The sequence below is a fragment of the Brachyhypopomus gauderio genome, chromosome 5, assembly GCF_052324685.1.
Source record: "Brachyhypopomus gauderio isolate BG-103 chromosome 5, BGAUD_0.2, whole genome shotgun sequence".
In the NCBI taxonomy this organism is placed as follows: Eukaryota; Metazoa; Chordata; class Actinopteri; order Gymnotiformes; family Hypopomidae; genus Brachyhypopomus; species Brachyhypopomus gauderio.
The window spans coordinates 9,670,414-9,685,735 of NC_135215.1; the positions used below are offsets into that span (position 1 = coordinate 9,670,414).

General features: G+C 41.9%; 1 protein-coding gene across 2 annotated transcripts in view; it reads right to left on the reverse strand.

Annotated features, from left to right (window-relative positions):
• The window catches only part of LOC143514389 (calcium-activated potassium channel subunit beta-4-like), a 34,543-nt gene that overhangs the window by 4,702 nt on the left and 14,519 nt on the right, over positions 1 to 15,322 (reverse strand). For both annotated transcript variants that reach the window (XM_077005491.1, XM_077005489.1), the window contains exon 2: positions 1,407 to 1,534. In XM_077005491.1, the coding sequence (XP_076861606.1) occupies positions 1,407 to 1,534 (128 nt within the window). The remainder of the gene's footprint in view (positions 1 to 1,406; positions 1,535 to 15,322) is intronic.

Consider the following 15,322-nt stretch of genomic DNA (forward strand, 5'->3'; position numbering starts at 1 on the left):
TCTGAGACATTCAGGCAAATGGAGCACGGCCCGTCTAGAGTCACAACATCACCGTGCCATAGAAACCACGCTGAATTCAAAGTAGCATGCAGTCACTCTGCTGGAGTTGGCTCTGTTTGGGCTACACTGGACTCAGGTGAAGAAAGTATTCACACTGTCCATCCAGTTCACTTCACATGCTGAGGTTCAGATACACTATTCAGGCCAATGTTTAAATATGAACACTGAAATGTGAAATATTAAACCTGATTTATTGGAGTATTTTACAGTGGATTAGTCTTTTACACCTGAGGATAAACGAAATGGTGTCTCTCTGCCAACAAAATGAAAGAGTAGGATTCCCAGAGGTCAAAGAGTCGAATTACAGCCACAAGGACCAAATAATATTAGACACCTAACCCCATGAAGTCAGTGCTATATCAGCCATTGCCTTGAGATATTGCTGAAACAACAGAGAAATTGGTTTGTCCATCGGGGGATATGGAACATGATAATTTGTTCTTGAAAACTGTGATCCGCAGGCATGCTCTGTGCGTGCCCGGGTGCTTGGTGCTAGTGATAAGTGCCAGTCTGGATGCTGGCATGCATCGTGCTCCACACTGGGGCATCCCACGGGCAGAAAGGAGTTATAAAGGTGTCAGACGCAGTAATCAAACACACCTGCTTCCGTGGCCCTCCATGCACCTGTGGACCTGCTTCAAAAGTACACAGGAGATTTGGTAGTTCATTTGATTCCAGTCACCCCACCAAAATAGTTCAGTGTCTAATTCATATTGAACAAGGTGCTCTTGGTCCTATCTTTGGGGAGAATGCTTAGAGTGCTACGTATTCATGATTTGTATTTTATTATAGTGTATTGCAATACTTTGTATAAAATAAGGAATTTGTCATTTGTAAATACTTGTAAATATATGACAATGAAATATAAATGAGTTGAAAGTAGATTTATTTTATTTAAAAGTATATTTGAGCTTCAGTAAAAATACCTGCCTCATTGTGTCATTTCACAGAATAATAGAGCTGAAGTAACACCACAACACCACAAAATTTTAAGGTTTGAATATTCAAATAAAAGTTTACAAGTTTTTAAAAGTTTTAACATTTGAGAGTTTGTCTCAGTTCTGAAGCCATTAATACTGCCATCATTTTGTTGACCAGGAAGTTAACACTCAAGAAGCAGTGTCAGTTCCTGTGAACCAGAGGTGCAGATACTTGTCTATCCTTACACAGCCTCTCAAAACACAGTAATGTAGAGAGCAGTGAATTCTCCTGCACACATGGTCTTGCTCTGAGAACTTCACTCTTAGCTCAGACGTGGTGGTACCTTCTCTGAGAACTTCACACTGAGTTCAGACGTGGTGGTACCTTCCCTGAGAACTTCACACTGAGCACAGACGTGGTGGTACCTTCTCTGTGGGTTGAAGAAACAGGTGAAGGTCTGATTACTGCCCTCTTCACTCCAGTAATGTTGGAACCTTAAGACATCTTCTCGCATCTTCTGGTTATCCCGCTCACATTTTGGAACATAGGAACACTGCAGAGAGACAGACAGAGTGAGAGAGAGAGAGAGAGAGAGAGAGAGAGAAAGAAAGAGAGAGAGAGAGAGAGAGAGAGAGAGAGAGAGAGAGAGAGAGAGAGAGAGATGGAGCATGGCGATGGTTAATGTTTGTCATTTCAGCTCTAAGATTTTCAGTCATTTGGCTTTTCAGGCCATTTTAATGTGTTCAGGTGAACATGCCATGATGTGCAAGAAAAAACTTTTCTGAAAATTTTAAACACTTGAGTTATGAATGCACCCTAGTCATAGTCAAAAATGCCCCTCCCCTTGAAAATGTTATGTTGCCTCTCAAGGTGCTGTCCTTTCAAGAAATGCATAAATTCATAGTGTGTGTAATGAACATTGGACCTAAACGATCACTCATGGGCCAAATTTGGAACCACTATGGACACTGATTTACAACGAGCCACTATGGACTCTAATATCTAGGATATCTAAACCTCTTTGCCATCTTAACAGGAAAGAGAGAGAGAGAGAGAGAGAGAGAGAGAGAGAGAGAGAGAGAGAGCGCAAGATTGACAGAAAGACAGTCAGAGAGAGAAACCTATTTCAGTATCTCCATTCCTCCTGAACAGGGAGACCAGGCAGCTGTTGGGAGTGTGTGTCTCTCGGCTCTGAAGATCAGGCGCCTTGGGCTGGCGAAAAAACCCTAGACATCCGATTGAATCTGCTTGGAGCTCTACTTCACCAGGGCAACTGGGTTACCATGGAAATGTAAAGACAGGGGCTGAGCGGGTACGTGTGTTCATGCCTCACAGAGTGGGACCAGTAGGAGGACCAGACCTGACCCTCCATGCTGCCTGTTACCACTCAGATCATCACACCAAACACGCTCACACTAGACTGGAGCCTGGAAACACACTGTGTCCGTCTGTCTGTATGTTCAACAGAAGAACATTTCCCCATCTCCAATGTGCATGAAGCCTCATCATTCATATTTCTAAGCTATTTGCTAACCAGCGTTTTTGGTGAGCACCTCTATAAGCTCAGGGCAGAACAGAATGCAAATAAGCTCTCGAAACAGGAGAGCAACAAAGAACATATCTCATGACCACAACAGAGAAACCAGGTGTGTCCAAGTCAAGAAACTAGAGTTTGTCATGGAAAAGGCTAATAATCAAACTGACCAGCGCAAAAACAGTAATGGATATAAAACAATAACACATTTCTGACACCAACATCTACAGCTTTCACCTGAGTGTTCACCGAAGGTCTCACCTGTCATGGCCTCCCCTTGGGGGGTGTTGTCATTGTTCCCATGGCACCAACCAGAATGTGGTGGTCAGAATAACTGACCGCCTAAGGAAGCAGATAGCGAGAAACTATCAGGGTTGGATAACAAATCCCTAGAACTGCAGGAACAGGGGCTTGTCGCTGGGTGGAGCTACATCCAATAGGGAGCGTGTGCATTGATTTAAATCTTTGGTGCCAGTACTATTTTAATGAGTACAAAAAGTTACTCTCCTTTTAATCAAGGGAGCATTCACCAGAGAGGCTAGAGACGGCCTCAGGTGGGCAGAGACCAGGCAGGGTGATGAAACGGCCAGTGATGTGTCAGAAACCTAGACCTTAGATTCTCTCTCCAGTCCCACGGTCTGTTGTCTCAGCCCAACTGTCCACAGTCCTGACTGTAGTAGGTGCCCTATCCTCTAGAGAGCAGGATGTCTGTGCTTTTTTTTACAGAGCTGTGTGCTGCTGGGTCTAGCTCTCATACCCTGCCCCTAGAGGGTGCTACTGCTGTACCTACTTCTAAGAAGACCCTCCTGACCCTGCTTCTGTCTCAGTCCCTTTGTCTGACCCTACTTTTGTTTCTGTCTTTGCCCCAGGCCCTGCTTCAGTCCCTGCCTGTAGTGGTTCCACTGGTACTGAGTGCCATCTGATTTTATTCCCATTCAGGTGTCACTTTTGTCCCTGTCTTGTCAAGACGATTGCATCATGCCCAAATGTCTGGGGTCCCTGGTAACCACTGCACACTTCACATGTGAGAAGTGTGGGATTTCTGTTATGGTCTCCCTCCTTGGGCGTGGCAGGTGCCATGCTGATAGATGCCATGTGGTTTTGTTTTTGTTCTTTGCTGTCCCCACCTTGTTTGGTTGTTTGTGCATATGCACTTTTTCTTGTGTCTACCTCTAGGTTGTATTCCCATAATCATTTATAACCAGTCCTGTCGTCATGGTCAGTTATTGTGTTGTGCTTCTGTCCTCCAGTGTTTTTTTATGCTTCTGTATTAGTTCTTTGCATCATTACATTTTGGTTTTCGTTATTTATTCTAGGGTTTCTACATTTCCAGGGATTTTGATCCTAGTTTTTCCCATGGATCATGATAGCGGTTTTGCTCTCAGCAAACATTGTGTGTTCTTCTCCCTCACTACTCGTCACATCCACAAATCCGAAAGCTTTCAGTACCATCATTATCACACACAACAGTGTGACGAATAAGAAATCACATCATCCTGAGTGTGTAAGAGATACAGCTGCTTCCACACACACGCTGGGAAGTGTACTGGAATCTGTGGTTTGGGGAAAGACAACGAGGACGTTTTGTTTATTTTATATCCATTATCTCTAGTGCACCTTTAAAATGGTAATACAGTACAGTATGGTGGCCTGATAATATTTAATGACTATGTATTATGAAATTAATCTCAGTCAAGTAGAAAGCTTGAAAAGAGCATAGCAAAGTAATTTGCTGCTTATGTTTGCGCGAGTGTGTGTGTGTGTGTGTGTGTGTGTGTGTGTGTGTGTGTGTGTGTGTATGTCTATGTACATTCTTTGAGTGTAGGCTTGCAAACCCTCAGGCTCCAGAGTTTGCCAAAGGGTATGGTTTAAAAGGAACATGAGTGTAATGGTGGTGTAGATTACATCTCTGCACCGAGAAACATGACAAATGTTCTCATTTGAACTCAGTGTACTGGACCCAGAGCCTCTGTGTTCTCTGGCTTCTTTCAGTAGATCAGCAGTGGCTATTAATAATGCTGCACTTCCACGCTCTGGTGATGGCTATTTCTTTTTGACTTGTGAAGATGAGTCTCATCACTCAACATGGATGACCATCTAGGAGCTGTCTTGAAAGGTCACTAAAGAAAACCACCAAGACAAATATGAATGATGTGTGTTTGGCCATGAGTAGGACAGAAATCCCCAGGTGCTGCTGTCTTTGGCAAGAAAGGTTTTTTTTATAGATTTTCACATTAATTAAATAATAAAAAATATAAACACTGATATAAATTCTAGTGAAAAGTACGTCACACATCCTAAAAGCTATTTGCATGGTTTGTGTATGTCAGTGTGTTGAGGCTGAGGTTGAGGTGTTAGAAGCTGCCATGTGCCATCGCTGCTTCACAAGTGCTCCTGGTCCTTGTCTCACACCACCTCCAACTCCAAAAGTGTACTTCGTTCCGTAGGGACTGTCCTTTCAAGGTTCCCTGACGGGACGAGAGACCCTGTGACTGAGAAACGCGATGGTCTTTATTCTGGGGAAGTTCCTTCTGCACTGTGACCATCATTTCCAATCGCTCCAGTGATTGCTGTCCTACCTCAAACTTAAAGACGAAGGAGCCTGCAACACAGAACTGCTAGCTTGTCTACCATAGCCAGAAAAGGGCCCTCGTAACATACTTATGATGTGGCATAAGTAATTAGGTGTGGTAATTAGAAAATTTGCCTCCAAACCCACTCAGGGTCACTGAACTCAAACCTGCTGTGCCACTTTGATGCTATTGGAATTCAACTCATACACTGTGGTCCCACGCCTGACGTAGTGCTGGATGTTAATGTGATGCATGGCTGATTTCAGTACTAATGGACATGTGTCAGTGGGTGTCCATCAGGCAAGTCTTGAGAGCATTAATCATTACTAATACTCCATAAAGCTACTGCAAATGACAAGAGGCCTTTAGAGATTTTAGCCTGTAGTTAGCCTGTAGTCCCAGTGTGTCCTGTAGTTTAATTGAAGGCTGTAGTGTTTAATACTCAGGTAGGTTGTAGAGTTTAATACTCAGGTGGGCTGTAATGTTTAATACTCAGATAGGCTGTATTGTTTAAAACTCAGGTAGGCTGTAGTGTTTAATACTCAGGTAGGCTGTATTGTTTAATACTCAGGTAGGCTGTAGTGTTTAATTGGTAGGCACACACCTACACCGTCACCTGAACAGCTGGTACAGGAGGGATCTATGCTTTCATGTTGTTTACACCAAGTTCTGACCCTGCCATCTGAATGTCATAGCAGACATTGAGACTCATCTGATCAGGAAACATTTTTCCAATTTTGAGCCTGTGCAAACTGTAGTGTCAGTTCCCTGATCTTAGCTGACAAGAGACCATAGCAGTGTGGACGTATTGTGCATTCAGAGAAGCTCTTCTTAATCCCTGATGATAATAAGTGGTAATTTGAGTTACTGTTGTACTGAGTGGTTATTTGATTTACTGCTGCCTTTCTATCAACTCTAACCAGTCTGGCTGTTCTCCTCTGACCTCTGACATCAACAGGGCATTTTCACCAGAGAACTGCTACTCCCTCGATAGTTTGTTTTTTCTGATCATTCTATGCAAAACATCAGAGACAGTTAAGCATGATAATCCCAGTAGATCAGCAATTTCTAAAATACTCAGACAAGCCTTTATAGTATCAACAGCCACGCCACATTCATGCCACATTCAAAGTCACTTCCCCATTGTAATGCTCAGTTTGACCTTCAGCAGGTTGCTTTAACCTCGCCTACTAATCTGAATGGACTGGGTTGCTGTCATGTGATTGGCTAATTAGATTTTTGATTTAATAAGCAGTTGAACAGGTGTCCCTGATACAGTGGCTGGTGAATGTACTAATCTTTACTGTAAGGATTTACTTTATTGTACTGCACTGTATTTTACTTTACTGTTTTTTCAACAGTATCACATATTACATTATATTATATTATATGTGACGGGCAGGGTGAGCGAAAATAAATGGAAGCGATCACGCCAAGTCTCAGGGAAATAGGATGGTTTAATATGTAAAGTGCGCAAACCAAAACCCGTGAACTGATCCGAATTAAGGATATAAAAACCAGCAGTCAACTGGTACAAAGACAAGACATATATAGACGAACAAACGACCCTCAGGTGAGATGGATCGCGGGCTCCGCCCACCTGAGGGAAGAACACAACACCACACCCACAGGACAAGCTGCTGCTGTAGACGGGGACGACCAGTAGGGGGCCGCCGTACCGTGACATTATATTATATTATATTATATTATACTATTTTATTAATTGCTTTGGCAATAGATATTAACAACAATTCAAGTAAATGAATTCTTGATCTTGAAATTGAGATAGAGAGAGAGAGAGAGAGAGAGAGAGAGAGAGAGAGAGAGAGAGAGAGAGAAAGATATTCCTCTGTAAGAGTAAGCATGTGTCTATTCCACATTAGCAATAATTACTTTTGTTTTCCAGACGTTAGTCTGTTAAATGTCGGAGGCCTGTTTGTATGGGTCAGTGGATAACATAAATAGAAGTGCATAAATTACCAGCGATAAACTGGTAAAGTGTTTCAGAAGAGGCTCTTATGATAAACCATCGGCACATACAAGTTCTAGAAACATATCAGTGTGATGCGTAAAGCTTAAACTGATTCAGAACTTTATCATGCAAAACACAGGAAACATTCATTTTCATTCATTCATTTCAATTAGAATGAAAGCATTAAGTGTTCAGAATGATGAAGCCATTATTGCCGTCATTCCCATGTGGCTCAGAACGACTTTCAACAAATCTGATTCCATGGCAGTGTTTCACCATTGTAGTTATCACAGTAAATTAAGGCTCATTCATCTCAGCAGATCCTGAAGGAACTCAGATAAGTGCCACTGTGGATTTTTTCCAAGTGCTCTCGACTTATTCCATTAATTAACAATTTTTTTTTTGTCAACTACAGGGATTAAAAGGGGCATTGAGCACCATTTTTATTAAACGTTATTTACATTGGGCACATCCTACCCAATATCAAGAAGGTTTTCATCATGTGAAAAACATTTAAAGTTACCATTCCAGTTTTGTCAGTGTAGACACTCCAACTACACACACAAATATCTGCAAAATGGGGTTCACTTGATGTACAACAATGGAAGCAGGAACACAATGTAACAGAAGCGTGGTGGTCTTGCCCATTTATATGTAATGTTTCTAAATATTTTTTGCACCTGCTTTAAATAATCAAACTCTGCTTTTAAAATCAGAATATGAAGACACTGTGTGGTAATGCTCTGTGTGAAGTTGTTTCTTGCTGAAAGTACTGAGTCCTGACTCTTTAATTAAGGATAAATGCCTTTCTAAGCTTCAAGGTACCTGTGGGAGTGTCAGCCAAGTGCTATAAACATGAATTTAAGAACTCTGAAGTCATTTATAATTTGCAACTATAATATGCAAATTGTAAATATGGGGTATTAAATGCAAAATAGAGGAAGATCAAAGAACACAAATGTGGTGATTACATTAGCCAGTGAGACAGTGATGAGACACTGAGGAGAAAGTGATGAGACTCTGAGGAGAAAGTGATGAGCCTGTGATGTTTGCTAACATACCTCTGTGTTAGTATTATGGCAGAATCACAATAGACCTGCCTTCTGCATAAAACTTTTCAGAAACAGAAAAAACCCTTAATAGTATACTTAACTTCTAGTATCGCCCCCACTGCCTTGTGAAATAAAGCTTGTGTGATTTAAAAAATGCTGGTTGTTGAATTCCACCATTGGGTGTGTTACAGTGTTGTAAAGCAGAAAGTCTTTCACTAGTTTAGAGGTAAGACATGAATTAGGCAAAGACCTTTATGCTTATCCAGTTTGTTCCAGAGTCACACTCTCACACAAACCTTCCATTTCTCATGCGTTACGACAGAAATGTCAGAAACAAGTGACAAACATAAAATGTCCCCATGGTCATGGGAAAGCATCAGGGACTTCCCCAGAACCTCTAGCAGCATCAAGGACTTTCCCAGACCTTCTATGCACACGCTACACATAGAGAGCTGCTGGTTCTTCCAGAAGGGCAACCTACTGAAAATGACTCACAGAGCCATTTTCACAGAGACTGAAGCTGTTTTCATGTCCATCCTGGTTTCATAAACTCTGTCAGAAGGTGCAGAATCCACAAGTTCGAACTCGGCTCTGTATGACAGCGATACTAGAAAGACTGCATGGTTCTGTTCTTTTTACTCCCAGCAATGGAAATAAGATTTTACCATTTAAGCTAATGTTCCTAGGAAATTAATGTTTTGGCATGTCTTTGATTAGACCAGTATGCACTGATGGACATCGAAGGTAAATTAACACTGTGAAATTACAAACACACATCATGCACCTGTCAAGGTGCGACCTTCCACTCCCCCTTCCCAGGGAATAGTGCAGAGCCGCATGAGCAATGTTGAATAGATTTCTGAAATTAACTCAGAAATGATCTGCAGCCCTGAAGGCTTTAACAGTTAACAGCATTTCACGTTTAACTCACCACTGTTACATTAGCCCACCACTCTGGTTTCTTTAGCCTCCTCTTGTCATGGCTTAATACCTGTGTGCACTAGCAGCAGCAGTGTACCTGCTAACAACGATGCACCTTGTAACAGGTGTGTACCTGATGACAGCAGTCTAGTGGGTTATATCCAGTATCAGCTGAGTACCCAGTGAAGAAGAAAGTCTGTTCTATGGTCTAAAGAGTCTAAAAAGTCCATGATCTCAGATCACAGCCTAAGAATTCCAACATGAAATGTTTCTATGGTATCAGGAGCCCAAAATAAACATATGTGAATGACAAGATAATTAGATGGTCATTTTTAGAACACGTACTGTAACTCACACTGTTGATGGTCAATGTACAGAGATTAGCTAAGAGCAATGTTGTACACTTAGACATGTGAATTCACAACTGCACTCAAATCACTGTGATGGAAACGTTTTTACAGAGATTTTTCAACCTTCGTCAATGGTGACAATCAAAAGATCTGTGAGTTAAACAGGTCTGGAGCGTGTGCCCTTCAGTTCTGATCCTGAAACTCATCATATAGTGACTTAGGAGAAGACAATATCTAGTCTGAGCAACTCCTATTAATTCAAATGAACTACTTGTATTTAGAAAACAGCAATAAAAAGAAGTGTGAGGAAAAAGGCGAAATACGCACCAACACGCACATAATTACCTTATGGCTAACGCTGGAGCTACCTGCACAGCACTCTGGGATTGCTGAAGCCCCGCCCAGGGCTCATTCAGAGTAAGGCTGTGTTCGAAATAGACTACTACATACTGGATACTGCATACTGGACTCAGTATATACTGGATACTGCATACTGGTCCTCGTAGTAGTATGCAGTACAGTTTCCAGTATGCGACAAAAGCAAAGCACACTACGGGGTCACGTGAACGTAGCGTTGCATGATGGGATGCAGTACACCACGAAGATAGCTCTGTTCGCGTAGCCTACTGGAATATTTTGCGGAAGTAGTAGGTCATCCGGGTATGTTTTGCGTACTGGAAATTTTCATTTTGGTCACATACTGCATACGACATACTGATTTGGGGCTCGATCAGTATGCCAGTAGTATGTAGTAGACTATTTCGAACACAGCCTTACTGCTACAATATTTCCTAGTTTAATGAATGCTACATATTATGTATTGTAGTACACAACCCTATGAGGAACCATTCCCCAATGCATACGTAAGAAAATGTTTCTAAATAGGTTGTGAGCGTCAAATTCACAAAAAGACTAAGCAGAATGTAAATAGCACAGTAAATGTTTATCATATGCTGATGGTTAGCATACATTATTGGTTAGCATACACTGATGAGTGACATGCTTATGATTAGCATATTTATGACTAGGATATGATGATGATTAGCATGTGGTGATGACTAAGATGCTGATGATTAGCATACCCCTAAGGGTAGCATGTATGCTGATGATTAGCATACACCGGTGGCTATCCTGCAATGACACCGGTCTAGCATCTATGTTTTTAATTAGCATTGGGATTTATCCATATTAGATGACAAAGCACTTTTGAAAGTCACTTCTGGTATGAGTGTAATCCATTGTTTTGAATGACTGTCATTAACTCGAGTCATCAAATTCTATTACCTTGTGGTATCAAATTCACGTGAAATGCCAAATTCATCAGAATGCAGCATGTGGTTTTTGGTAAATGCCACCTGCATTAAAAGTCTTATTAATGGTTCTTCTTTCATTAAAAAAACAAACAGGCACTCAATCACATAAAGTCCCTGAAACTTAGTGTTTCAGATTCAAGGTGGCCCTGGTCCCATTTCCCTCCACAAAGCCACAGGAAGCTGATTTAAGTCCATTACCTTTGTCATTCCATGTTTCTCGTAGACTGGCCCTGTATCCAGCTACAGGCTGTATAACCCTGTCTTACTGCTCCCTGGCCTTAATTCAGCATAATGCCTGGATGGACAACCATCTGTCATCCTTTTGGACTGAACTGATATCTGCTTCCCATTAGCATGTCACTGGGTCACATATATATCAAAGCACCTACTTAGTATTTAGTAGGTTTAACAGATCGCCTGGTATTTCCCCTACCAGCTACCGACAGAAAGACTACCCTTGAAATGCTCACCCAGATGTTTTGCAGGTGATCTTGAAATCTTTAAGTTAATGCTTTAATGTAAATAGATTATGGTTCATGATGTTTGGGATAGTTTTATGTGTTTTAGTGTCATATTCCCATGCACTGCATGTCCTCATTCTAGGGGTTATTAAACTGGCCACCCTAGTTTCTAAGATACACACAACAACACAACAGCATTGTAAACAGGGTGGCATACATGCAGATGGATCAGAAAACAGTGGGAGGCATGTGCAGGATGCAGTAAACATGACAAAACCTGAGAACAGTGACACAGTCACACAGCATGTTTCTATGTATCTATGTCTGTCTGTCTTGGTGATTATTTTGCTGAGCGGGTTCAGGTCAATGAGCAACAGCAGTGGAGACCAAGCATCTCCTTGGTGAATCCCACACTTGATAGTGCCTCGTGCAATTGGACTAAAGATGATCTCTAGGGTTGTGTTTCACAGCTCCTATTGATGAGGGCTGTAAGAGTCGTGTTGATGTTATACAGTCACATTCTGTTCTGTAAGTATAAAAATTGCTTATTTGCATATGAAGCTGCCTACAACCTTTGGGAAAGTTAAAGTGAGGAAATTGCCAAGACCCCATTCATCAAAGTTCATAAAAACCCCTGGCAGCCCACACGCCCACAAAGACGAAAAGCTTCTCCTTCCCTGGCCTCCAGACAAAGCATGACCTCCACAAACCACCCCATAGCACTAAAAAAATGTCCACCATACTTCATCCACATTTTTTTGGCTGATTAATTCTTAAGGTGAGCTGGCAGTGGGTCAAGCAGCTATTCATCTAATAGGTGATGGAAGACTCTGAATGTTTGATCCTCGTCGCTAGCTAGAGGGTAGTTCTGCTGTCTCTGTGAGACATGCCAAGCCCTTCAGACAGCCCTGTCTTCAGAAGTCCCAGACATCCACAGTGCAGAGTAGGTTGGAGGACTGGCTATTGAGATGCTACACACCGTGATACACCGCTGGTTGCTCAGAATCAATGCTGGTCCTCATTCACCCCTCTGTGAGCCACGCCATGCTAATGCTTTGTGTGTTACTCTCTGTTCATCATTACTAGTCTACTTCTGTGATCAGTAATGTCCCTCGGCAAAATAAAACAGGTGACCTTTGCCTGTCTGGATATCAGCAGGTTTCTCATATATATGATCGTCAGGATCATAAAGTGATCCTCAATCAAAAGAACCCCAAGTAATGTCGTGGTTGTCTGGTGTTAGACACTTCAAGGATGCACAAGACTGAGGAAGAGATCGGCAGATGAAGAGAAGGCATGTGCAGACAGCGCTGTCTCCCCAGGGCTACGATCGAAAGCTCATCTACACCTGCTCCTTCACTTGGGTCTCCACTGGTCCTCAAGGCTGGCGCGAGTATGGGTGGTTCAGCCAGCACGGACATAAAAGCCGTCTGTACATCACCCTCAGCCGTCTGTACATCACCCTCAGCTGTCTGTACATCACCCTCGGCTCAGATCATTGACCTGTGTAACCTTCAGTTAAAACACCAATAATGCATCTTAATACATCTTATTTATACATCAACTTTCTCAGACTCACAGAAACAATCTAATAGTTATAGGTCAAAATATTGTATTTAAGACAAGTGAGTACCTCAAGGACAGTTTAGAACAGTTTAGTACCTTAAGAACAGACCAAAACACAAAGAAAGTTAAGGTTTATGATTGTAAACAAGGTCCTAATAGAAATAACACTGTGCAGAAGGAGAGGTTAACCAATCACCTGAGAGAGAAAGAGAGGTTAACCAATCATCTGCAAGCTCAACAAGCTCAACCAGGAGCCTGCTTTCATTTGGGGAAATATTACTGCAGAGTCATCTGCAGACACTGGTGCTGTAAGGGAGCACTAGAGAGATTGAAATTATCTTACAACGAGGCTAGTTACCCTGCACAGCAAAGCCAAATTATAGAAACTTTACTAATCACTCGAAACCTTTCTAACCACCTGAAAACAGCTGTGACACGCTAGCAGGAAATTCATATTTACTGCAGACTGTATTAGGTTTTCACAAACTGTGTCACTGGTGCCTCTGGTTTTTAGCTATAATAACACCACAGCTAGAGCACAGAGACTAAAGTCTTTGTTTTGGTATTTCTCATTTGGTTACTATTTTAAAGGTACCTTGAGATTTTCAGCTTGTGTAATGCAAGTTTGAAAACCCTGAGAATTCTTACATGGAAAGTGCTGAGCAGTGTTATCGAGTTGTATTAACATTCTAAATTGAAACTTCATGAACCTGAAGGAGATGAAACACTTCAGAGGCATGTCTAACCAACTGTAATGAATATTCATAGCAATAATGGATATAAACATTTTTCTCATGAGTCACTTTTTATCAAATCACTACAATAGAATTTAAACCATTTGTCACAGAGTTGAAGCGTCCGATGATCTGGCTACTGCTCCAGCAGATATGCGCTATTTTATACATAATATTGGGACCAATTTTGTCATAGTGACAAATTTCCAGTGAGCGTTATTATGAGAATCTGCACACCTGCACCCACATGCTCTGACCCCACAGGAGCAGCACCTGCCCTAGTTTCCTGACATCATCGGGCAGTGGAATCAGGAAATGCTGTGAGGAAATGCAGTGAGGAAACACCGTGAGGGAACGCCATGAGGAAACACCATGAGGAAACGTCGTGAGGAAACGCCATGAGGAAACGCCGTGAGGAAACGCCATGAGGAAATGCCATGAGGAAACGCCATGAGGAAACATCGTGAAGAAATGCCATGAGGAAACGTCGTGAGGAAATGCCGTGAGGAAAGGCCAACTGCTCCCGCACGTCTGGGCCACGCCGGTGCCGCTGAGTCATGCCGTCTGCTCACCTCAGAGTCCACCTGCTCTTTGCAGCCTCTTGTAACCTTCTTTTGTTTGTTGCCATTTGCCACTTTGTTATTGAAGTCACTGCACTAGTGAACCAAAATCCTGCAGTGTTTCTCTTTGCTCTGTTTCAAACGCTTGTGATGAGAGAACCATTGAGGAAAGGAAAGAGTTCTATTACAGTCCTGCAGTCCACAAACACCACGACTAAAGGACACACTCCACCAACATGACAACTGTGAAGGCTGCTGTCATTACGGTACAGACGGTAAGTTGTGTGCACTCTGCTGGAAGGACTTAAGTGTCATTCTTGGGTTAATGGAAGGTTTAAGATTTGCTGTTACATTTACTCTGAATCTACTAGCAGCCATTTCTTAAACTTTTATGATACTCACAGCCCAAGTATTCTCAATCCTTTTTTACACAAGGGTCTTATAAAAGGCATGAGGAGTTTTTGCAACCACTGAAAGTTTGATTTTGCTGTTTAAGTGCACATATTGCTGGAGGAAACCCACAACTATATACGTCTGTGTCTGTACCTCTGGAGTCAGTTTACCCAGAAGGACACTGCATTTAAAGAGAAAGGAAAAAACGTAACAAAACAAAATTTTAAAATGCACTTTTTAATCACTAACACACTGGCAAAATAAGATCCAATGAAACACTGAAAGGGTTATTACTTGGAGAAAAGTAGCATAAATGTTTAACGAAGGCCTTCTGGGAAGAGCTGGGAACAGGAGAGTAGTAATGAAGCTGTTTGAACAACGGACACTAGTTCAACAAACTCTAATGTCCATGCCCTAGTTTTACTGTGCCTGTTGGGGAACCCAGACCTCTTTTGAGAGTAGTGCTGTTGCAGCAAAACTTGATGGGTCCTTAATAACACTGACACTTTGGAAAGAGCTCTCTTACAAATAAAAGGGGGAAGACGATAAAACTGAGCTGCATTAAACACACCTTTACCAACACTCTAACAAGTGAATTACCACCACTCAAATGAGTTCATTACCACAACTCTAATGAGTTAATTACCACATCTCTAACAAGTTCATTACCACCACTCTGAGTTAATTACCACCACTCTAATGAGTTCTTTAGCACCACTCTAAAGAGTAAATTAACACCACTCTAACGAGTTCAACTCTAATGAGTTAATTACCACCACTCTAACAAGTTCATTACCATCACTCTGAGTAAATTACCACCACTCTAACAAGTTCTTTACCACCACTCTAATGGTTTTTTTTACCATCACTCTGAATGAGTTCTTTAGCACCACTCTAATGAGTTTTTACCAC